Below are 25,151 nucleotides of genomic sequence, written 5' to 3' on the forward strand. Positions count from 1 at the left end.
AGGAGAATAATTACTTAACTTTTTTCAATGATTAAAAACATATTTTAAGCATATTTTTTAATAAGGATCGTAAGAATTCTATCAAATTTTAAACGTATTACGAATTATAATACTAAAACTTAAGAATTCTGGAAGAACACCAAATTTGTTGTCAAAGTGATAATTGCAAATATTTTTTTGTTTTTGTTTTACAATGCGAATAACTATCCTGTTCTTAATACAAATACCTTAATACAAATCATAATTTGTAAAGCAGATTTCAGGAAAGCAAGCGACATGTTGAGTTAATTTTACAAAAAAATCTGTAAAAAAAAAGAAGTTTATATTCAAAATACTATATATACGAAAAATGCTAAATTTTATATTGTTATGTTATATAAAGTGTATCCATTTTTAAAAAAATTAATTTTATGGGAGCTGACAGATAATTAAGAAAATGTAAAATAAAATGAATAAAATGGCATAAGATTTTTGAAATATTATGAATTTATATATCTATCCAAATCTGTAACTTAAAAATATTTTGCTAGAGAAGTCGATAAAACCAAGTTAAATAAAATATTTAAATAAAAATTTTATTTACCATTAACCGGGTCAATCAACTGATTGCCAAAGGCGGCTAGTTTTAAATAAATTTTTTTAGTTCAGCAAGACAGTTTTTGGATTAGCTGAAGTTAATAACTTACGTTTTTTAAAGAGGAATGGAATTGTTCAAGTAAGGGTTTAAGCTCAGATTTTTGATGAGATGCCAGAAAAATAGGAAGATTATATAGACAATGAATAGAACGATTTAAATCTTCTAAAGCAGTACGAGTTACATGTTTATCAAAGTTTGAAGTTTAAAAAAAGAAACTTCGCCGAGGAGCCATTAAGAATAAACCACATGAAATATTTAATTGAAAGTTTTAGCAACCATTCCGGTAAACCACTTGGTTATCAGAAGTGGTTAGTATATATCAAAGTTCTAGTTAGATTTTATGAAAGAATTTATATTAAATATTACGATAATCAAATGTTATGAGATTTTCTAAACAATTTTTCAATGAAATATCCATTAATTTTTTTAAATAAATAAAAAAATACATGTAAATGTGGAAGAAAACAACGATGAGTAATACAGTATATACTTTTTCAAAATATATCAATTCAATAAATAGATTTTCAAATTAAACATATAAAATTTTTCCGATATTATATATATATATATATATATAGCAGATCCAGTGTTGAAAATGTATGATATATATAATTCATTATAAAGTTATTAATTATTCATTATAAAGTTATTAATTATTCATTATAAAGTTAATTCATTATAAAGTTAATATTACAGTTTATGGACTGTAGTTTTTCTCTTACAGCGGGAAAAGTCTGGTCTGTGGGAGCTATGTATGGGAGGCTTGGTCTATATAGCAGGCGTAATGTTTTTCAAATGTGATGGGCGCATTCCATGTGCGCACGCCATTTGGCATCTTTTCGTGAACATCGGAGCAACCTTCCATTTTTATGCAGTGTATACACACCTCATGAATACCGATCACCAGCCCAAGGAGGTCTCATCGTGATACATTTCAATTTAAAATGTTTTATGAATGAATTCAAAAGCAGATTCTTCAAATGAGGGGTATCAAACTGAGACAGACGAACAAACGATTGCATAAATGTTTTCTTCAAAATTTTTACTTCCGTAGAAGTAAGGTAAGTTTATTGGAATGTTGGTTTTGTTTATTACGGATAAAAGCCAATGGTCAATATTGATGTTTTATAATAAACTTTCAGTGCAATAAATTGGATTAAATGATTTTCGTATAGCTAAACAATAGTTTAATCAAGCTACAAAAATTTTCTGTAAGCAAATTAATATTAAATTAGCATAACTGCATGAGGAGCAACAATCTTTCATTGCAAATAAACACGTTTTGAGGAGCAAGAGCACTTTCTTGTGTATTTTGGTGACTGTAGAGCTTATGAAAATTTTTAAATTATTATAATCAAGAAAACTCGATGCGTTTCCTTTAATGGAGTCCCAGGGAAGAGGGAAAACGTGAAATTGCCAAATTTTAGGGATAACTTCACAAATGATACTTAGCCATGAATGTTGACTTTAAGGGGATAATGGACTTTGAAATAAGCAAAGATGAACAGATATAAGAAATTTAAAAAAAAATAGTGATTCCACTAAAATAGCCAATAAAATAATTCAACTAAAATAGTGTAATAAGATATATTGTTCAATAAAATGAATATTTGAAGGGTCTAGACATAACAACTCGCATTTTGAATACTTTCCTCAAAATGATATAGTAATCGGATTTAAACATCTTTGAAATGTTCCAAGTGTCTTACTTTTTGAAGAAATTAAATAGAATTCATAATAAAGATTTCGATTCAACATTAAAAGAAAATAGGGTACACATTTTATATTTCGAGTTTATTTAGATAGTTAAAAGTCAATTTCAGTTCTGTAAAACATAAAATTTCTATGAAAATTCAGTGAGCGAGCATAAAAATATTTCTAAAAAATTAACATTTAATTGAAATTACAAATCATACAGAGTTTTATTCCAAATAAATTTATACTAAATAATATGAAAAAAAATTAAAAATTGAGTCGCCTGGAATATTTTAAAACATTATATATCTTTTATTTTTTTTTCAAATTAATATTTCATTTAAAAAAGTTTTTTAAAGGAATTCGATATATTTATATTTTAATATATATACATATATAAATTTCATAACTCTAAGTGAATAATTCACAAAAATGCCTTATAGAGTCCACAGTCCCCTTAAAGAAATAACGCTAATATTCACACTTGCCGACAATTCAAGTCCAGTTAAAGGAAAGATATCGAAACTTCTTTAAAAACGCTTTTCTGTCTTCCCATTTAAACTCTTACTTAAAGAATTCTGCTTGCAAATATTAAAAGAAATAACGGATTCTTTTTTGCGAATTTTCCCTATTTTTTTAAATTCCCAGTGTGAAAATCTTTTTATAAATCTTCCCATTTGGTTTCCAATTACTTTGTTCTATGTTCTTTTTTTGTTGCAGATAAAGAGCAAATCTCAAATAAAAGTTTTTTTTTTTTTTTTTTTTTTTTCATTTATTAAGTTTAAATCAACGAAAATGACATGATAAAAAAAAATGTCATGCTAAGGCATCACCTATTCTCTTTACATTATTATTCTCATTAACAAATTATTTTTAGTATCAGTTCACAAATAGTATGGATGCTTGCTTTAATGACAAATAGCTGATTTGAAAAAAATTACTATTTAATGCTTTAGAGCTCTTCAGTAGCTTAATAATGTGCAGATTTATATCAATACACATCTGTTAATATAGCAATTTTTAATACTTAAGGCCCAGAATTATTATTTATCCATTCATTTTAAACATGTAATTATAGAGATGACCTTCAATAATTATAATGGATCCAATTTATATGCTTTGACATACATAGTTGGGTATGTCATTTAATGCACACAGAGGAATGATATCATGCCTCTTAATCTCCTTTAAAAATGTGTGTTTGACATAAACAGAAATTGACTTCTTTCGTCATAAGTTTTGATTAGAATTGAATCATCATGCATTCTTTATATTTTACTCTACATTTATATCTTTCATAAAGTAATTTTAAAAATTGGATCAAAATATTTATATTTTGGCTAAGCCTTATTAAATACCAGGTATTATAATCCAGTTGATGAAATTTTCAATAAAACCTTGTGCTACTGGATTAAAAAACAACAACATACTTTAAAAATATATGATAGTCATTTCATAACAATTTTTTTGTCTCAGTATTTTCTGTTTATGAATTTATTGAAGACATTTTCAGCTCTTAGATTGCATTAAGTGAAAAGCTTAATTAATACATAAAATTTATTAAAAATTAATAAAAGAAAAAAAATATTAAACAGAAATTATTGCAACATAATTGATGACAATGAAGAATCTGGTTTTGATGGTAGGATAAAAATTACCATTTATCCACTAATTATAAATTTTTGAAAATTTGTTATTTTGGAAAAAAAAAGTGCCAAAATCTAATATTGGAGCAAATTTCTAAAATTCTTCCTGGCACATATTTACCAAAGATTTTTAAACTTTGTGTGAGAATCTCATTTCTAGTCATAAATTATTACTTATAAATAGTATGAGATTTCATACTTATATATTTGGTGATTTTTTACAACTACGCTTTACATGTTTTTCGAGTTCTCTTGCAAGAAAGTGTATGTGAAGAAAAATAATGTGTTTGGTTTTTCGAAAACATTGAAGTGTTTTTACTAAATTTTCCTTAGGCTATTTAAAATTACTAAAATTGTCCTTTTAGGAGCAATACTTATTATTATTGTTTTTTAAACAATGCTACTTAATATATTAAAGCAAAAAAAGTTTTTAAAGAATTTTTCTGTATGCAGTGTTATAACAATATAATTATTAAAATAGAATGATAAGATTTATTTAAATTAGATTAGAAACAAAACAACTTTCTCTCTCTAAAGGGAGGGGGAGGGATCAAACTTGATGTTATTTTTATAATATTCAGAAATAAATCTAAATTCCATTTTGAATTTCAAAACTTAATGACACACTATAGATATATATTTAAAATATTTTGAGAATATTTTTTAAAGTTAAGCTAATTTTTTGTTTGATCCGAATTTTAAAATTAATTGTCCTTACTTAAGATTCTGATATCTATTATGATTGATTTCGAACAAAGCAATTTTTATGATTACAAAGGACAGTAAAAATTTGATCTTTTAAAAATTTAATTGGCATTTAACATATTTATGACAATTTTTTAAAATGAAGTATATTTAAGTTTCTTAGTTATTTCAATATTTTGAGTTTAAACAGAATTAATTCTCTTAGAATAAAGAATTTCATACTCAAATATAAATCAGAATAACAAATTAATCTGGAAAAAAATAATAAAATAGAATGGAATTAATTTTATAAATGATTTTTCTTTTAAATTTTAGAAACTTTCTCTATTTTTAATAATTATTTCAAAAGTGTAAATAAATTCCAATCGTTGTTTGCTTACGTTCAGTAAAACATAACTGCAATTTTTTAAATCACAATTGTAGCTAATATGCATTCAAAATGAATTTCAAAATCACAATATGAAAATTACTCTTAATTAAGAGTGATAGCAAATGAAATATTATAGTGAATGTTTCAAAGAGTATTTTAAAATTAAAGAAAAAAACTTCAATGAATTTTTGGAAAATTGAATACAATTACAATTGAGGTTACTATTACAACTGATTACAATTTGAGGTTTAATAAATCTATGAAAGTCTTTCACCTACAAAGGAATTTTTTGGTGTGAAAACTTTAATTTATGATTACGAATAACACTTCAAAATGTGTTTTACTTCAAAAACATTCTTTTATGTCTAGTCAAAGATAAATTTGTGATAGTGTAAAATATTTATAATTAGATAAAAAATGCAAGTCTTAGTATTTATCGATTTTTTAAAATAAATTTATAGCTATTTTGTAAGTAAGAAATGTACAGTTTAGTGGAAAAGATCAAAGAAAAGTTAGTGATGTCATATTACATAGAACAGCTATTGATGTGAAAAGAAATTTTAAAGAAAATTTCTATATATGCATGGAATATTTTATTCAGTGTTTACAGTTATTTATAGAAATTATTTTACTGTATTGTACTTTTGATGTTAAAGCAAATTTTTCCTTGTATAGCTAGTTTTCAATGTTGGATGTTAAAACTGTGACCAATTGTATGTGAAAAACCTATTTAAATGTATAATTGATGTTGTATTTATTTAAATAAATATATTCCCTGTTGTTTGATTATGTAGTCTACTTATCAAAGAGCAGTTTATTATTTGGTTTGTCAATTTAAGAATGCTACTAGAAAAATCGAAAAAAAAAAAAAAAAAACCCACTAAACAAACTTTTTCTTTTTAATTTCAAGATATTAAGTTGCATATAATATTAACACACAGTAAAATACCTACAAAGACAAGAATCATGGATACCTTCCACCTCAATTATCAAGTTAGAACTTTATTCGAACTTATAGAAGCTTACAATTATATATAAAAAAAGGTCTATAAATTGTTTGCTCTATAAATCTTTGTGCATAATTTAAATCTGCCTTGAAAAATGATACATATTTATATTACCACCATTGTTATCAATTTTCATAACTAATTAATAAATTTATTTCTGTTAATTTTTTCGTAATGGCATTTTATTAACTAATTAATGTTCAATTAATTTTATTTGAAAATTGTCTAATTCTTTCTTGCAATTCTTATTATCTCAATTATATAAAATTAAGCAAGTTTATTGGAAAAGAAAAATGTTGTAAAAATAGATCTTAAGTTATACATATTTGATATGATTTTAGTCTTTTGGTTATTACGATTTTGTGGTGTTAACATCATAAGCCAGATTAACAACTTCCGGAGAAAAGTGTACACTTTTGTCTAGTGGCTATGTTACTCGGCTATGAACCCTAACGTTGCGAGTTCGAACCTCAACATGCACATTGGTGACCCTGGTTCTGAACAACCGCATCCTTCGTTCTGCTGTCGTGGCTCCATCTACCGGCAGCAACCACTCACACACGCTCGCCGTCGCCCGCCATAACACTTGGCGCGATAACAACATTCGTCGCTCGCCATAACGCCTGGCGCGATAATCACGTTCGTCGCTCGCCATAACTGGCGCGATAAACTCTACCGACTCACTGGTGGGGGACTATTGTGGTGGTAACATCATAAGCCAGATAACAAATTCCGGAGAAGAGTGTACACTTTTCTCCGGAAGTTGTTATCTGGCCTATGATGTTACCACCACAATTTTAATTATGTCTGACACTTATTATGCACTTGCTTTTTTTTTTGCAGAAGAATAAGATAATGCAGTATAACATTTCAATTGAAATGAGAAAATTTCAAATTTGATCATTATTTATGTAAAGAAGCAAGAAAAACATTATTAAAATAAACACAAAAATTTATTCAACAATTTTAATACCAATATGTATTCTGAGGTTCTTTATCTTCTTTTATACCCATATTTTCCATTATTTCTTGTTCAAATGTCATTAGTCTTGGTTTGAATGTGACGGCCTCAACATCCTTAGCTGGAGTATCTTTTGGTTGTTCTGTAGAAACAGAGAAAAAACAAACTATAAAAGCTGGGCAGCAGTTTTAGAATAAATTTTAAAGAAACTGAATGATTAGATTATGCAGAATGTATAACCTTAAATGAAAATAGCTCATTTAGAATAAACTTATTTAGGCTATTTAAGAAAATGATGGATTTTAGCAGATATAATATTAATACATTTGCTACAGATTGCTTTAAATTTTTTGCTAATGTGTAAAATTACAATAAAGACTTATCAACTAAGGCATATCTAAAATGAGAATCAAGATCAAAAGATGAAGACAAAAATTTAATTTATCCCAACATTCATCTTTAACAAATAGTAACAATCCATGCTTCATTTACCTTTTGAAAATATAAAAATACCAGAACCAATTCTTTAATAGATTAAAAAAAATCAGACTATACAAAAAAAAAAAAAAAAAAAAAAAAGAAATAAAGCAAAGAAAAAAAAAAGCATGCATACATTAAATTTTATTTTTATTAATAGTATATATTGGCAGATACAAAATCACAGTTATTTAAATTAAGAAATCTAACAAACATTCTAAAGTCCTTAATAATTTTTCTGCTGTTAGAGTACATCTTATGGTCAAAAATCACTCTTTAAAATTACAACATATAGAAATATAATGACATTCCCACCTTCCATGACTTATAACAATGTCATTTCCTTCCTATTGTAAGCAAATAGTTAAGGAACTTGGCATGTTCTCTAAAATTTGAATTTCTTACTCTTCAAATATGTTTTGTAAAAAGTTAATATATATATATATATAACCAATCTAAAGTAAGAAAAAGTTTGAAAACGAAACTAAAATGAAAACGAAACAAAACAGTTTCGAAATCGCAACTAAAATTTATTACCTATTTAAACTAAAACCAAAAAAGAACTTCATAGTATTTAGAGAGTGCAATTGCAGCTACTTCTAAAACACAGATGAATTGATACAAAAGTATTAGAATCAAGTTAATAGGAAAAACAAAAAATCGAATAAAAATTAAACCAAAAAAATTATAAAATATATATATATATAAAAAAGAATCCGGCCTGAAGACTTTTTCAAGGGTCACCCTCAGGCAGGAAATCCCTGCCTGAGGGTGACCCTTGAAAAAGTCTTCAGGCCGGATTCTTTTTTTATATTTTTTATAATTTTTTTGGTTTAATTTTTATTTGATTTTTTGTTTTTCCTATTAACTTGATTCTAATACTTTTGTGTGTATATATATATATATATATATATAGGTTAATGGACAGACATATACACATACCACAATAAACTTGTGTATTAAATGCACTGTAACTTCATAAACGCTTGGCATATTAAATTATAAGTTAATGCTAATGAGTTAGAATGCCGTTCCACATAATCAAATTTCACCGCTTTAAGTAATGATTGAAATGTATAAAATTAAAACAGAAAAAGATTATTAATTAATATGTCTCATTTCCATTCCCCACAATTACTAAGAGTAGCGGATTTCCGATTTATTAAATGAATCAAAATTCTTTTAAATCAGCCTCATTCTGCATGGAAGTTTAAAAACCTTGGTTAAATTAATTGAAATTTCAAGTTTTTAAAAATGACAATAATTTTTTCTATAGCTAAATACTCTCATATAGCTACTATGTATCATATATTATTAGCACAGTGCCTGGAAACCCAAGCTTCGCTCAACAGTTTTTTTTTCTTTGGCAAGTACTTGAATTGCAAATGGGGGATCGAATATGAGAAAAATGCATGGTAGTTTGAAGTTCTAACCAGTACACCATCTCTTATATAATTATACAGATCATGCATTGCCACATGTCAATATTTAGTTATAATTTTTTTTTTTCGTTTGTGTGTAAAAGCGCGTTTTGTCAGGAGAGACATCTATGTACATCAACTTGAAAGCAAAACCTTATCTAAATACAAAATTTTATCCAAATTGTTGGAGTCGTTTCCGTGATACATGAAATAGATTTATATATACACAAGAATTGCTCGTTTAAAGTTATAGGATCGGATGCAGAAGACTATAAACTCATTTGCATGTAGATAGTAGTGAACTCACATTCTGTCACTTTGAAGAAATTTATGTTTTATTTTATTTGTTTGTTATTATATTATTTTATTTATACTTTATTTATTCATATATTATAAAATTGGGGTGAAAAAAAACAGATTTACTTCCTACACATTTAAAAATGTGGAAAATCACAATGCAAAGAATCCATTGCCCTTAAGAAGTCAACATACAGTTTTGGGCAAATGAAGCTTACACAGTTAGCCTTACCCCCAGGGGCGCACCTCGAAATGAGGATGAGATGCTTCCGACATGGTGGTTGGATCTTGCCACCCTGGAGGGTACACAAATAGGTGGGGGATCTAACTCCTCCCATCGATGACGGGACATAGTTCCTTTGGGGAGGGTTGTACTATGGCCGGTGATGGCCCTTAAGACTCAACCACAGTTCCCACCAGTGTTGATGTTGCAGCGGTCCGGTCATTCAGCTTTATGGTTTAAATCCATCTGCCTTTGTGGCGGGTCGGAGAGTCAGAAGTATGACTTACACAATTAGCCTTACACTCTCAGATCAAGCAGAAATATCATAAGATCAGAACTAAACAAAACTCTAATGATAATAAAGTGCACAATTGTTTATCTCACCTGTATAAAATTTCTTTGTTTTGTAATCATGCGTTTCTTGAGCTGCATCTGGGATAGGGATGATTCTACCAGTTCTTACAGATACTCTAACTTCCTCTCCTTCATCAGTATATCTCCATACAGCTCTGGTTGGTTTACTAAAAGCATGAAAAATAATCAATTATTAAAAAGGAATTTAAACAACTTCAGCATTTGATAATAACACAAGATAATTAATTTCATGCAGTAAGAAACACCCTTTTTTCATAAATATCACAGTTTAGTAGGATAACTTGTTATAACTTTGGATTTAAAAGGTATATTGCTCTGCTTCCAAAGTACCTGAATAATTTGCAGACAAAACAAATAAAAAAACAGATACCCAAGGTTAGAAAATTAATAGCATTGCATTATTAGGAAACAATTACAGAATAATAATTTTTTTAAATTTATTAAGATTACATATAACTTCATTTTGGTTTGCAAAACAGGTAGAAAAATTAATAAAAATAATCAAATTTCGTAAGTGAGAAAAAAAATTTGATTTAATTTATTATAAGAAATTAGCTAAAGTCAATCTTCATAATTAATTAATTAGAAATGTCTAAAAGAGCCTAACATTATATAAATGTTACCTTATGAATTAATCACATGTTACTGTATGAAAAATTTGCACTAAACAGAAAGGTTTATAAAAAAAATTCTAACATGACATTTTAGAACTTTTTCTATAAATGAAGATTTTGAAATTGAGACTTCTTCTATCAATGTTAATTTATGAGTTAAGCATAATTTATTAATTATATTTTATATAATAGATTGTATTAAGAATTAATTCAACATAATTTTCATAACACAATCTTGTAAAAGAATTTTAATGCAAATGGTATTACAATATTATAGTATATGGTATTATGGTATTACAATATTAGCCGCATATACATTTAAATTATAAATTTATTGACAAAATAATTTTTTCCTGTATTTAAAAAAAAAAAAAAAATAATTTTTTTATATATAATTGTAATATTAAATGTTTTGTAAGTTTTTCTAAAGTGCTTATCAAAGAAAATAATGTTATTTTAATAACATAATGCAAAGAAAAGAAAATAAATATAATATAAAATTTGAAAAATATACATAAATAAGAAAAAGTAAGAGCAATCTATTGCATTAAGTAATACATTTCGTGCAAATAAAAATAAAATCATGAACTTTTTGATCCATTGTCAAAGATAAAACTGAAATCTGAAACATAAGCCAAAGCAATTAAAATAAATAATCTCATTCATAAGCTCTAGTTACTAGACACAGTTTGAATACTTTCGATAAATTAAATTAATTAAACAAAATTTCAGTTAATAAATTATTTACTTTTCTTTGCATTAACTTTAAAAATCCAAAGTAAGTTTAGTAGTATTCTAAAGAAGATTATATATTAGTCGCATATTAATATGTTAATAAAAATATATATTTTAAAACCATTTAAATTTTATAATGAAACCTTTCCCAATTTTGGACAATAAAAAAGTTTTCAGAAGGGAAATAAAAATAGTTACAGAGATAGTAATAAAAATAACCAATAGCAAAAATTTAAATAAAATATAAGCAAATCTTCTAAACAATAAAGAAACTTAACATGCTTATCATTTAAATGAAAAAATTTTTACAAGAGAAAACCAATGAATATAAAATCCAAATTTAATTTTTCTTTTCAGGGGAAAAGGAAATGTTATTTCAGCTAAGTTTTGTGGAAGAGAAAAACAGATTCAGAAAGCACACTAGAAATGATAATAATTACAATTACAAGCAATGTTCATAAATTCAAAATGTTAGCTGAGTAACAGATTCATCTATCAAGAAATGACCTTTTTCTGTTTTCATTATTCCTTAAAGAGAGCAAGCTTCTTTGAATTTATCATTTTTAATGGTGCAAATTGATAATTAAACACGTTAAAAAAGCTCAAGGCATATTTTTGTACTATGTTACATTTTGGCTTAAAAATTCACAGGTCTACAATAACGCAGCAAATAAATAAGATGATGTAATGCAGTTATATTAATTATTAAGATAAATAAATAAAATTAAAATTAAGTTTCAAAATATTCTTTAAGTACAGCAAGATTTAACTTTATTTTATCAACACCACAATAAGAAATTTTGGTAAAAATAATGATAAGATACAAATATTATATCTTATCATTATTGTCTGAATTTAAATTGTATAATTATAAGGCACTTAGTGCAAATTATAAGTTGAATTATTGTAAAATTTTGATGAATTTTTATACACATATATGCTTGGCCAATTAACCACAAACAAAGTCTTACTTCCCCATGCCATCTCATCCTATATAATACATATATACTGTCACAACTCTTAAGAAAAAGAAAACTAAGGAAAGTTTAAGATATAAGCATTGTTAGGCAAACTCTTATTCAAGGAACTTTTATTTAAAGGCAATTTAATTGTAGCTATACAGCTAACAACAAATCACAGAGGAAGGAATATTATAGCCTTCTTGGGTGTATTGTGTGCATGTGTGTGCATGCAAATTAATACACAGACACCACAGGGCCATGAGACATTTCCATAAGAATTAGTGCTAAAATAGGATAATAGAATGCTAATCTATAAACTTGATTCATTGTCTAGGAGGAAAAATGCATTACTATTATGAAGCTAATTGTTTAGTTTTATTTTATTATTGTTTCATTTTGAAACCACAACAGGGGCATTCCAAGCTTTATCAGAATGATACTGAGCTAACATCCCATTCTTTAGAATTGCTCACAGCTCTGAGATTAACCAAGGATTTAACAGTGATCTTTAATGGAATTGTGTCATTTGATTTATGGATCCCAAAATTATGACCTTGCCATCAAACCATTGCGGCCTCATTCAGAGATATTTTTCTGTACAGTCACCATATTGATCAAGTGATTTATTAAATTTTAACAATTTTAATATAAAGATGAATGAAAAAACATTGAACAGTACTTTAAATAAATTACACAGTTCGAATTATAGCAAAAATTAGAGTAAGCATAAATGACTTTTTTTTTCTTACATCAACATATCTGGATACTTTAGTTGATCATTATTGAATGATCTAAAAACTCAAATAAATCATTCATTAGTATTTAGAGATAATATCATGGACAGATGGAAAAATAACAATCATAATCAGTAGATCCACAATTAGGGGTGATTGGGACTTCATATAAAAAAAAATTTGAAAAGTAACAAAGTAAAAATCTGACAAAGTTTCGAATAATTTAGAATAGTAATATTACTGCCAATGTGATTTATTGGATATTTTTAATAGTAACTGTTTTTATTATTAATCACATTGATGAGATATAAGAAATCAATTAATCACATTGACCATAACATTAATATGTTACATTACAATTTTATTAGCATGTAAAATATTTCATCAATTAGCATCCTTTTTAATAATTTTGTGATGTTCATATTTTTAATTAATTTTATTCCAGAAAAGTAAAAGTAATAAAAATAATTCTACAATGAATAATTTAACAATTACTTAGAATTCAGTTTTTCTCAACATTTTAAAAATAATTGCTAAATTAAATTTGCAAGAGAGTAAATAGTTCTGGGATATGCTTGTTTACATTTTCCTTAGTTAATAAATGAAAGTTCAGTTTGATCAAAATAAGGCTTTTCTATTAAACAACCAAATACTCCACTAATTTACCATTAAATTTTGGGAAAAGGAATTTTGTAGAATTTTCTGACTGCCAAATTTTGAAATGCATTTTTGTTTAAATGAATAATATTTTATGACCTAAACAACATACAGACTATCCATTCCAAATGATATTCATCATTTATCATAATATTAACCAAATTAAATAGATGTTTAAAAAATGTTTCCATGTAAAGAAGTAAAACACATTTATGTAGTTTTGTCAAAATTATGTGATTAATTTTTGCAGCTGTTTTACTTTGAATAGCCCAACTGAGAAGTTAAAAGATCAATATTTCCAAATCCTGTTTAAGACAATTTAAAATTTTTTTGATTTCATAGTCTAACAATTTTCAACAACTGAAACTATATTCAACAAAATATCTATCAAATTTATCAAAGAAATTACAGCTATTTCTTCACCATGTGAAGCAGGATTGAAACTACTAAACTTGATGAAGATATTTGATTTTTTTCAATATGTAATCAATGCATATTTCTTTGGAAATGCATTTAATTTATTAATAAATTTAATACACATATTTATCATAATATATTCAATAAGAATTATATTATCAGGAAAATACTTCCAGAAATTAACAACAAAAATCTTCAAAAATTAAATTATAATGATATAATTGTGCCAGCTGGACTTAAAATTATGCCAAGACGATATTGCCCATAAAATTTTCCACCATCTTTTATTGTAAAAAAAAAAAAAAAGTTTCACTAATAAAACATCTAATTTTTAGAGTTGCAATTAGAATTGCCTGAATTGCCATATTTCACAACTTGGAAGGGGGGGGGGGTTAATTCATCAATCATAACAAAACCTCTAGTTTATGAAGGAAAAAATTTGTTAATAAAAAATCTCAAAAAAAAATTGAATCTTGGAAAAAAAATTAAAAAAAAAAAAATTCCAGAGCACAAATGACCATTGCATAACAGAAAAACCTGTTAAATGTAGAAAATATTGGCAGAAAATTAAAAATGAACATACATATACTTTTAGTACAGACAAAAATTTGCTGTATTGAAAGTAATGTTTAACTTCAGGTGGAATAAACATAAAATAAATTTGCTATAAAACATTAAATAAAAACTTGCATGATTAGAGCAGCAAAATTTCTCAATACACAATCAAACCACAGTTTTATTTTATAATTTAACAATTTTTCAACTAAAGAAGTTAAAACTTACCCATCAGATGGATCTACCAGAGCCACTTCATTAGTGACTAACAAAGGCATTTCCTCTTTTATCATAGATTTTGGTATTCCATGGGTTCCACCCATGTATTTATATTCCTTTTAAGAAGAAAAATAAATTATTAGTTAAATGAAATTTTGCTTCAAAAATGTGCACTAACAGAAAATTTGCTAGTGATAAAATAAAAACTACTTACAAATAGAATAAAAATAAATTGTTATTAACTGAGTTGAGTTCATGAATCTACTGACATTATACAGACATAATAAATAAATTGGAAAAATTCTTGGAATTTTTATTTTACAGTAAAGGAAACCACCTTCTACAAGTTAGTATATTTTAAAACAAGATTCATTTGATTTATTTTTCCTTCACAAGGCATATTTATTATTTTATCATAAAAAGGATGCAGAATTAAGAAAAACTTATGGATTGAGAGCAAAACAGAAACATTTAGAGGCTTGAATACTGTATATAAATTGCATCACTTGCCATGTTTGGTGCAAAATATTTTCCAAACACTTTACAAAATTAGACTATCGGATACAGAATTACAAAATTCAGTATGCAGTTATTTCTTGCAGAGCATGTGTTTACTAAGAAAAGATTTTTCAACATTTTAATAAGATTTTTAATTAACTAAAAATTAGTCAAAATTTTAATGCGTTCTCTCAAACACTTCAGAGCATATTATTTATCAGATGAAATACATTTTTACATCCCAATAAAATTGAAATGAATTACCTTTCAATCATAACAATTTTATTTCTAAGCAATTTTTTCTTTAGTTTCAATAATGATTTTCTTTATATAATCATGTGTAACAAAACAGAAAGATTATAAATAGCTTTTGCACAATGAAGAAAAAATAAAAATCAGATTTTTTGTTTATTATTACTTAATACTTTAACAAAATATTATCTGATGTTTTAATACGGAAATGATTTTAGGCTAGCATTTCAATTTTCTGTAAACTGCATGATATAAAAAGAATTCATAAATGAATATAATGGTGATGCAATTAAGGCAGAAAAATCATGCATTATATTATGAATTTTCCTTCAATTTTTTTTATTATCTTATTATTATTTATGAACTGAGATAACATTATATGTTTGAAAATCTGAGACCATTATTTTACTGAAGAATTTTGCTAAATTAATGTTTTTAGATATTTTATTTCAGAACTACACCAGACTATTAATATTTCATAAATTACAAAAAAAAAAAAAAAAAAAAAAGCATGATCAGAGGTTCATACTTAAAATAGAATTAATTTACAATTAATTGGAAATCTTACCTACAATCTAAAAACTTTTATAAGTTGAGAAAAACAAGTTTTAGGTAAAATGCAAACAGACATTTAAAATTACTTAGAAAATTTCAGAAAAAAAAAGGCATTTTTTAAACCCATATATTTAGCAGATAATTATATAATTGAAAACTGAAATAAGTAACAGCAATAATGTTTTGCACTTTTAAATTTTATATTAATACTCTTAATAAGATTAAATACATTAGTTACTCAATTAATTGTTTAAAAGAAGCTAAATCAACTTGCTTAATATAATTTTTACTTGTCATCAGAACACATTGATGCACAAAATAATGGATCATTAAAAGAAACTGCAAATCCAAAACCCTGACAAACTGAAATACTTACACAGTTTAGACCTTCAACAGTTACCCAGTTTCTTTCAGTTACTATATAATTTACAACACCCTGCTTTCCTTTGTCTTTTCCTTTCATTATTTCAACCTAAAATATTGATAAATAATTTTTTAAAGTTAACATATCATGAACAAAATATATAAAAATATTTTTAAAAATTTGAATCAAAGTATATTTATACTTTAAATTACTGGCAAAACAATTTTGAGGCAATCTATATCAGCAATTCTCAGTTTTATCTAAAGTAATATTTTTATCGGCAGTTTACTATTCTTTGAATATAAATAAAATAAATTATTTGTTCCAGCCAAGGTTAATAAATTATACATTTTCATCAATTGCTTTTTCTGAAAAAGAAAGATATTTTCTATCAAATAACTTCTTAGGAAAAATTTTCATTCTTCTGAAAATTTTTGGCCATATTATATATATATATATATATATATATATATATATATATATATATATATATATATATATATATATTATTTCTCTTGCAAATAAGAAGGAACACAAAGGAGCTCTATAGCTGTCAAAACTATCCTTCAAAATATCTAACCAGTTTCTATTCATTTTCTATTATTTCAAACCTATAAGTAAATTAGTTTGAAAATAGCATAATCATTATCAACATTTTAAATATTAATATCAACTTTGGAATATTCCTAAGAGCATTAGAAATAACTAATATTTTCATTCAATTATATGAATATTCAAAGCATCATGAACTTGAAGTTTCAAAATTTTTAAGATTTTCCTTACTAAACAGAAAATAATAGTGCCAAAAATGAAAAAATTAAAAAAGCCATGAAAAATATATGCAATTAAAATATACCGAATTATTTATCTCCTACATGTCAGTTACAAATCTTATTATGATATGAAATATTTATTGCAATGTATGTTTACATAATATTGTGTTGATACTGACAACAGAAATAATGTATATATATATAAAAAGCTTTCTTCATACTTTCAGAGAAATCATCATACATTTTTAAGTCTATATAATATTAAAAAATAAAGGTTAAAAAAAAGATATTAAATAAACAAATAAAATAAAAATTCAATATATAAAATAAATATAAAACATAACCTATAAAGCATCTAACATTCAATGATAACAATAATGCTACTTTCCAATATTAAAGGACAAGGAAATTAAGATTTAGCAAAGATAAATGCACATGTGTAAATAATGATAACCAAAAGTAAAAAATGATCAATTATAAATTTTACTTTCATAAAAAAGGAAAACTCCTGAAATTCCTTTGTAAATTAATGTGGTTCAAAATAAATGTCACTAAGCTGCTTCTGTTGGAAAAACAAATTATCTCTTGTGAATTGTGTTGGAGGTGATATTAAATGAACTATTAAATCAATATACTACTTTAATTAATCATAATTCTACCCTTTTTGCCATTATGTAATAATTTTCATAAAAAATCATTATCATGCAATATTTGTTATTGGACTTTCCCTCAAAAATCCAATAACAATGTCTAGATATCTGGAAGATTATGCAATGCAATCTGGCAGTTGGATATGAAACCTGTGAAAAACAATTGGAAACAGCTGTTGGCAACATACATGTTCTGCCTTAGAAGGAATATTAAACAATGAAACTTGAAACAATTCCCTTTTCTGAACTATCATACATGGTTTTTTTCTGCATAAGACTATTGTTTATGAATACTTTTAATATGAACATCCTATAAAGTTAGACCATACACACTACAATTACATGAGTTTGATTTAAATAAACTAATTTATATTATTATTAAGAAAAATTTACACAGAATGCTTTGACCAAATGTATTAAATTAAAAATTAAAGAAAATAAAAATTCTATACTTTATCGCCTCGATAAATTGTCCATTCTTTAATGGGTTCTACAACATCTTTCTGAATACGTTTTCCTGGATAATTAGCCTCATAGAATTCTTTAGTCCAAGGCCTGTGCATCCCATAAGTGAAAACTTCTCTTTTGATGGTTCTATCTTGATACTGTGGACCTTTTTCATGGTTTTTAAATTCAATTTGTTCCATTGCACGATCAATATAACGTTTAGGAAAATTGGAGAATTCTTTTGGCAATTTCTTTGGAGCACAGAGCACTCTTGTTAAAAACATGATGTCTAAAAAAAAAAAAAAAATCAATTATTATGCTTCCACCTAACTACAAAAATTACATATGTACAGCCACTCTTCTAAATTAATAGCTTTGGAAACTTATTATGTAGATAATTGATACTTGACAGAAACAAAATAACTCATTTAAAATGATGACACTTAGTTAAAAAAAATACAAATACAAGGCTTAGACAGAAAAAAGTATCGCATGACTTCAGGTCATAATTACATATAACCTAGTACCAAAACAACAACAACAAAAATGTAATAAGAAAACAATAATTGGAATAGATACAACAATTATCAAGCTACTTGCCCACAAATTCAGAAATGACGCAGAGGCATTTGTCAAACTATAAATCAGTATTTAACATTGTTTTGCTACTGGAACCTGACACCATGGCTGAAAACTTATGCATTTGGAGATCTTTTTTGTAGTCTGTTTAGTACATAATTCTCAAAGCAGCTCTTTCACATGGAACACCAAAGTTAGACTTAACCCTGCTGCAAATTTCAGGTCTTTTTTGACTCAAACACTTTGACACTTTCTGAGAATATCTTCTAAACTGTCATATGAATGTTTACATGGCTATATGACATAGTGTATTCTGTAATTTTTAATATTGTAAAATATTTTTAAAGTACAACTGTAATTATTGGCATAGGGGAAAAAGTCACATTTATGTCTTTTAGTCAAGTTTAGTTATATTTACGTCCCATTTTAAAGCAACACTAGGGATATTTTGGGACGGTAATTTTTAACCTCGATCGGATGATGAGGATGACACATGAGCTGGCACCTCCCTCTCCACACCATACCAGCAGGAGGACGTTTGGCCCAGACAGTTTAACGTGCACCAGATCCACTTACATAACAGTTCTTTGGTGGAATTTTACCTTGAACTTGAAACCCTCCAGTTCAGAAGCTGAGACCTTACCACCAGGCCACATCTTTTGATCAAATATGATTCATATATATTCACATTGCAAGCAAGAAAATAGCTAGTTTTAGTTTAGTTATATTAACATCCTGTTTTAAAGCAACACTAGGGCTATTCTGAGACGGATCTCGTAATTTGAACTGTTGTCAGATGACGGCAAGTGAATAGCATTGTTCATTTTGTGTTTAATAAATCCAAATCTGATAAATGTTTATATAAGTATGAATACAGTTAATAATACTGATGTTTATAATTAATTATATTCATTAATTATTATATCACACAAATACATGCAAAATCACATTCTTTCCTATTGCATAATTTTTCATATTTTTGTGGGAAAGATGGCAATATTATGCTTGCAAAATGCTTTTATGGTTACTGCATCATTGTTTACATTTTTCTTTAATGTTCATTTTAACTTCTTTGCATTTAAAAAGGAAAACCAGCAGATGGCCACAACCTACTCCTTCCCCCCTCTATATGTTGGATATCTCTCTTTATAATGCTTCTGCTCTTTTTGAATCTCTGAATCCAACATAAAAAAACACAGTAGGGAATCATTGAAATAAAAAACAAAATAACTTGGTTTATTCCTTATAAAATCATTCATCATACATTGCTAAGGAATATTTTCCCAGAGGTAGTTTTCCATAAGTAATAGGAGAAGACATTAGAACAAAATAAAAGAAGCATTGCAGTTCAAAAGACTGCCTCAATTATTAAAAAAAGAGTATGTTGTGTATTGTGTAAAGATGAGAACAAAACTAGTTTAATCTGCAAACATTGCAATATGAGTGTTTGCAAAAATCATTCTCAAACCAGTATCATTTGCAAGAAATATGAGTAGAATGTGTTGAAGATACTTTATATTTATTTAGCTGCTTGGTATTATGCTTACATGCAAAACATATGGATTGTATTTTTGAAATCATAACCATATTATGAATAACATATGCCTGTTGAAATAATACATAAATATTCTTTTCCACACAGGGTTCATATTTTTTTGTATTGTAGCAGTGTTGGTTACATTATGATTTGACTGATATTAGATACATTACAAATTTTAATCAGGTTTTTTTGATCAATTATAAATATATATCATTATACAAGTCATAACTTTTACATCACTTTGTTTCTGCATATCATATATTTTTCAATTTTCACCATTTGTTATTTATTATGAGATCAATAACAGAGTAAAACAATCCTGGGTTCCGAGTTTGATTAGAAAGTGTTAAGAGTGTGTCGAAATGAAAGGTGCAGGAGGGTTATACAACAATGCAATGAGACTTTCATTTAAAAATTATTTGTATAAACTATTAAATTTGACAGTACCTAAAAACAGAGTAAACATTGTGTAATCCCTTTTCCTACTTTATTCTCTTACTTTGCAACAAAGACAGATTTAAAATACCTTGTCAAAAAGTGGGGGGGGGGGGAAGAGACAGTAAGGATATGCCCTTAAAACTTTCTTGCATATTCTCTGATAATAGTGCTATCCCCCACCCACTAATAGAAAATTGTAAACCGCAAGCATGGTCATGAATGGTTTGCATAATAATAATTATGAAAGATTGTTTTTTGGTGTGAGCCTTTTACTGAATCTATGGTGCAAACTTTGATGATTAATAATTGACATGGAACTAATTCACAGTTAAAACATGGAGTTAATGAAAGCTGAAAATCAAATATGTATTTTGCTCAACTTTTGCTGATTAAATGAAAGCAAAAATGAACTTAGGACTATAGTTATAGTCTCACAATCATATACTAAATGTAGTTGATTTAAATCATTGCATTTTTCAGTTATGATATTTACATGCATGTGAAAGTACAGGCAAATAGACAGTCAATCCTTTAATAGATTTAGTTCAAAATCTGATAAAAATCGACACTTTAGGAGCAAACCTTATATAACAAATTTCATCTAATTAGCACTTTATGTTATCTAATTACAGTCTTAATTTTTACTAATCATCATTTCACTTTCAGAGGAAATCTATTTTTCACTGCATGAATTTCATTTAAAATTTGATAGAAATTGCCAAATTTAATTTTTTAATCCATATACTAAATTTCATCTATTTAACTAAAGCGTTTTTGAATTATCAAGGTTCGCAGACATACATAATTTCAAAAATGTGGTTTTTGGAGATTTAATTTTTTTTTGATGACCACAATACTTATTCTTTACATATGAGAAAGTAAAAAAAGAAAATGAAGACATTGAAACAAAAATAAATCGCCAGAAAAAAGGGATTGCACCAAGCTGCTTTAGAAATTTATAACTGTATGTTTGTTCGGACATATCAAGATTAGGTTTCATATAAAAAGTTTCTATAAGTAATCTATATATTATTCAACAAATATATTTTTTTAAACCAAATATATTTTTCAACAATTCTCCCACAAAATTAAAGCAAAGGAAAATATTTTTGAATGAAAATAATTATGTACTTAGTCATCAATAGGATATTAATCAAAATATATTTTATAAAGATTCATACTCAATTTTTATACAATATAGTTACAATAAAGATGCAATAACAGCTGTAATTTGTTATCATTTACTTTAAGATAAAAAGAAATTCAATAGGAATCAATAATTCATTGCAATATTGCCAGATAATTCCATATATATTGAGACAGTAATAAAGACAATTCATAAGACTACAACAAAATTCATGCAGTCTATACTGCACCTTATTATTTTTAACAGCAGATTACTAATTATACCACTAGTGATTCTATTAAAAAGTGTTATTAGCTAGAATAATTTAAAAAATAATATAAAATCTAATAATTATAAAATATTAGAATAATATTAATGTATTGTCAAGTATAACTTGCCAAGTTACGATTTGTTTCATTATGTTCACTTAACTATTATAGTATTCATAAATACCATTATATTAAAGCATAAGCTTAAATATAATTGCATACAAATGTGGATGCTTTGCAGTCATGAGTCATAATAAATAAATAACATATTCATTTTTACAAAATGTAAAATAAAAAATCAATGTACAATTAATCATTAAAATTAATTAAATTTAAAATGTGTTGTTATACAAAATGAATAAATAAGTTTATTGAAAGAGAGTATGTCATAATGTACACTGCTTATAATGCAAAATGCGGAAATCCATAATCAATTCCTGCTCTGTATAAACAAGATTATAGGTTATACTGAATTTTATTATAAAATTATAAATCTATGTAAAACTAAACAGAACATGAAAATTTGGAAATGACAAGTTCAGTTCAATTAGTTCATTGTTGTTGATGCAATTTAATAACAATGAAGGTTTTAAGGAAAAAAATGCTTATTTAGGTTTATTTTAGAATACTACTCTATCATATTAAATTTATGTTTGGATGAATCTTTTCAGAAGAATGATTAGCCTCTTTTTATTGTTTTATAATAAAGTTTGAAATTAATTTTCACTTTTCTTTTTTGTCTTAACTTCGACTAATTTAGAATGCATAATCGTAGTGCTTAGAATAAAAATTTACTTATTACTGGTATTTCATAGAATAAATTTTATAAACTATATTTGGGATTTTCATCTGATTTTTTTTAAACAGAAAATTTAAATAAATGAACTTACTTTGATTAATGAAATTTAATTACTTAAATGATGAATCTGGATACTATAGATGAATCAACTTTATCTTTTGGAGAAAGTCAAATCAGACATATGTTAATCTATAATAGAAACAGAATAAACCTTAATGATCATGAAATTAAAACCACATAAGACAAAATATAAAAGCATTCATATATCATCGAATTTCATCAGTGAAAATAAATGCCTCAACTTAATAAATAATAATTATAGTATATAATAAAAATACTTATATAATAAAAATAACGCACTTGCGCCTATATTTTACAAAACAAATATCAAAACATTTTTAATTCAAAATAAATAACAAAATTATTAATTTTAGATATACATAACTTAGGTGCATTTCATACATTTTAAATATTCCCCAAACAGACAATAAGTTGGAAAAATGTTAATAATACAAGCAAATGTTTAGTTTATTTAAGCTCTGACAAAAAAATATCTTCACGTCTTTCACCTGCAAAATGTTATGTTTATAAATAAACATAACATTTTTTAAAAATATACAAAAATAATGATGATAAATTGATTGACTGATTGATTGTTTTTAGAGATGTATATTCACTTCACTTTCTTTGGACTAAGATCAAGAAGAAAATATAAAACCTTTTTCTCAGAAAAATAATGTAGAGTAAAATGATCATAGATATTAATAATTAGAAATGTGGGAAAGGAAATTTTCATATTAGTTATTGTTTTGTTTCATCTATTAAGTTACAGATAAAGGTGATTAGCATCCTTCTTTATTTACACATTTACCACTTTCATATTTAGGGTGCCCCAAAGTTGCAATTAGGGATGACGAATATTTTCAGAGCGGTTATTACGTAGCCAATATCAAAAAGCCACAAATACAAGTGATCAATACTTTTCAAAGAGGGATGTGATTCAAATCCTTGATACGATCTTACTGATGATATTTCGATTACAGGTTTTGGATCACGATAGAAAGTAACAATCGATGCGATATCACAGAAATTTGCCGGAGCGGTGACTTCACTGCAAAGTTACAATCGATACGATCTGTCCAATGGAAGCTCTCGAAAGAAATCTGTGATTGGATTGAAAAGTGAACGGACCGGTTATTGGAATTATTGTATCGTATCATTGAATTGCATATCACTGAAATTTATCGGAGCGGTGATTTCACCGGAAAGTATGAAGTCACCGCTCCACTTTACGGGAGTGACCGATATTCGTATCTGATGATGCACTATTCCACACAGATTATTTTTAAATGCTCGTGACATGATTGACTTTCATTACATGTACTCTGTTTACTGCTGGCGCCATCTATTGGTAGAATATAGGACTAAAGTAAACATTTTAAAGAAATGACATATATTTTCAATTCATCTTTTCCAGAAAATGGTTCACTCTAATAAATAAATTAAATAAATAGTTTTGTGAAAAAAAAAATAAGAAGTAAGCTGAAACAGATAAATTAATTCAATCACACGTTACTAAAATTAGTAAATTATGTATTAATTACAATTAATAAATTTTATATTTAATATTAAGTAATATTTTTTAATTAATAATATGATTGAAATAACAGATATTTGGAACGCATATTTAAAAATAACAATAGCAATATTATTTGTTATTAAAAAAATCATGGATTCTGCATCTCTAGTTGCAATTTAATTTTATTTGCAAGTCGGCATAATTTGATAAATTGCTATTTTGTATGGGATATTAAAAAATCACAACTATTAGGAATGCGTAGTTTAAGAAATTAATAATCTAATTTAAATATATTCAAATAGCTGTCATTTCAACACACTTTAATGTTTTCAAAAGTCTTCTAGTACGTAAAGTATTTTGAAAAGAATTGAAAAAAAATATTGTTGATTGATCGCAATTAAATTTAAAACTGTCAGGTTACTTCATCATATTTTCATTAAGTCTTGGTAAACGCATAATGGAAACTTTATTTTTAGTCGCAAAAACCATAAATATAGAAATCGAATAACCGGTGTTAAATCATACTCTCGTGCTTGCTCTTCACAAGGTTTGTTTTTTCTACTACGAAGATCGCT

The 25,151-nt window shown here is 26.1% G+C and overlaps 2 protein-coding genes across 2 annotated transcripts in view; one reads left to right on the forward strand and one right to left on the reverse strand.

Moving 5' to 3' along the window:
• LOC129988512 (monocyte to macrophage differentiation factor 2-like) overlaps nt 1-2,613 on the forward strand; it is a 51,026-nt gene extending 48,413 nt beyond the window's left edge. The window contains exon 7 of the mRNA XM_056096757.1: nt 1,362-2,613. Within this exon, the coding sequence (XP_055952732.1) occupies nt 1,362-1,565 (204 nt within the window). The 3' untranslated portion in view covers nt 1,566-2,613. The remainder of the gene's footprint in view (nt 1-1,361) is intronic.
• Nucleotides 2,614-7,011: 4,398 nt separating this feature from the next.
• On the reverse strand, nt 7,012-23,630 carry LOC129988307 (probable 39S ribosomal protein L24, mitochondrial). The gene is made up of 7 exons (XM_056096506.1): nt 23,460-23,630; nt 23,089-23,186; nt 18,252-18,535; nt 16,389-16,484; nt 14,717-14,823; nt 9,824-9,960; nt 7,012-7,163 (listed from the first exon to the last, which is right to left on the reverse strand). The coding sequence occupies exons 3-7, from the start codon at nt 18,528-18,530 to the stop codon at nt 7,027-7,029; spliced, it is 756 nt and encodes a 251-aa protein (XP_055952481.1). The 5' UTR covers nt 18,531-18,535; nt 23,089-23,186; nt 23,460-23,630; the 3' UTR covers nt 7,012-7,026.
• Nucleotides 23,631-25,151: the final 1,521 nt, after the last annotated feature.

The sequence above is a fragment of the Argiope bruennichi genome, chromosome 10 (assembly GCF_947563725.1).
Source record: "Argiope bruennichi chromosome 10, qqArgBrue1.1, whole genome shotgun sequence".
NCBI lineage: Eukaryota > Metazoa > Arthropoda > Arachnida > Araneae > Araneidae > Argiope > Argiope bruennichi.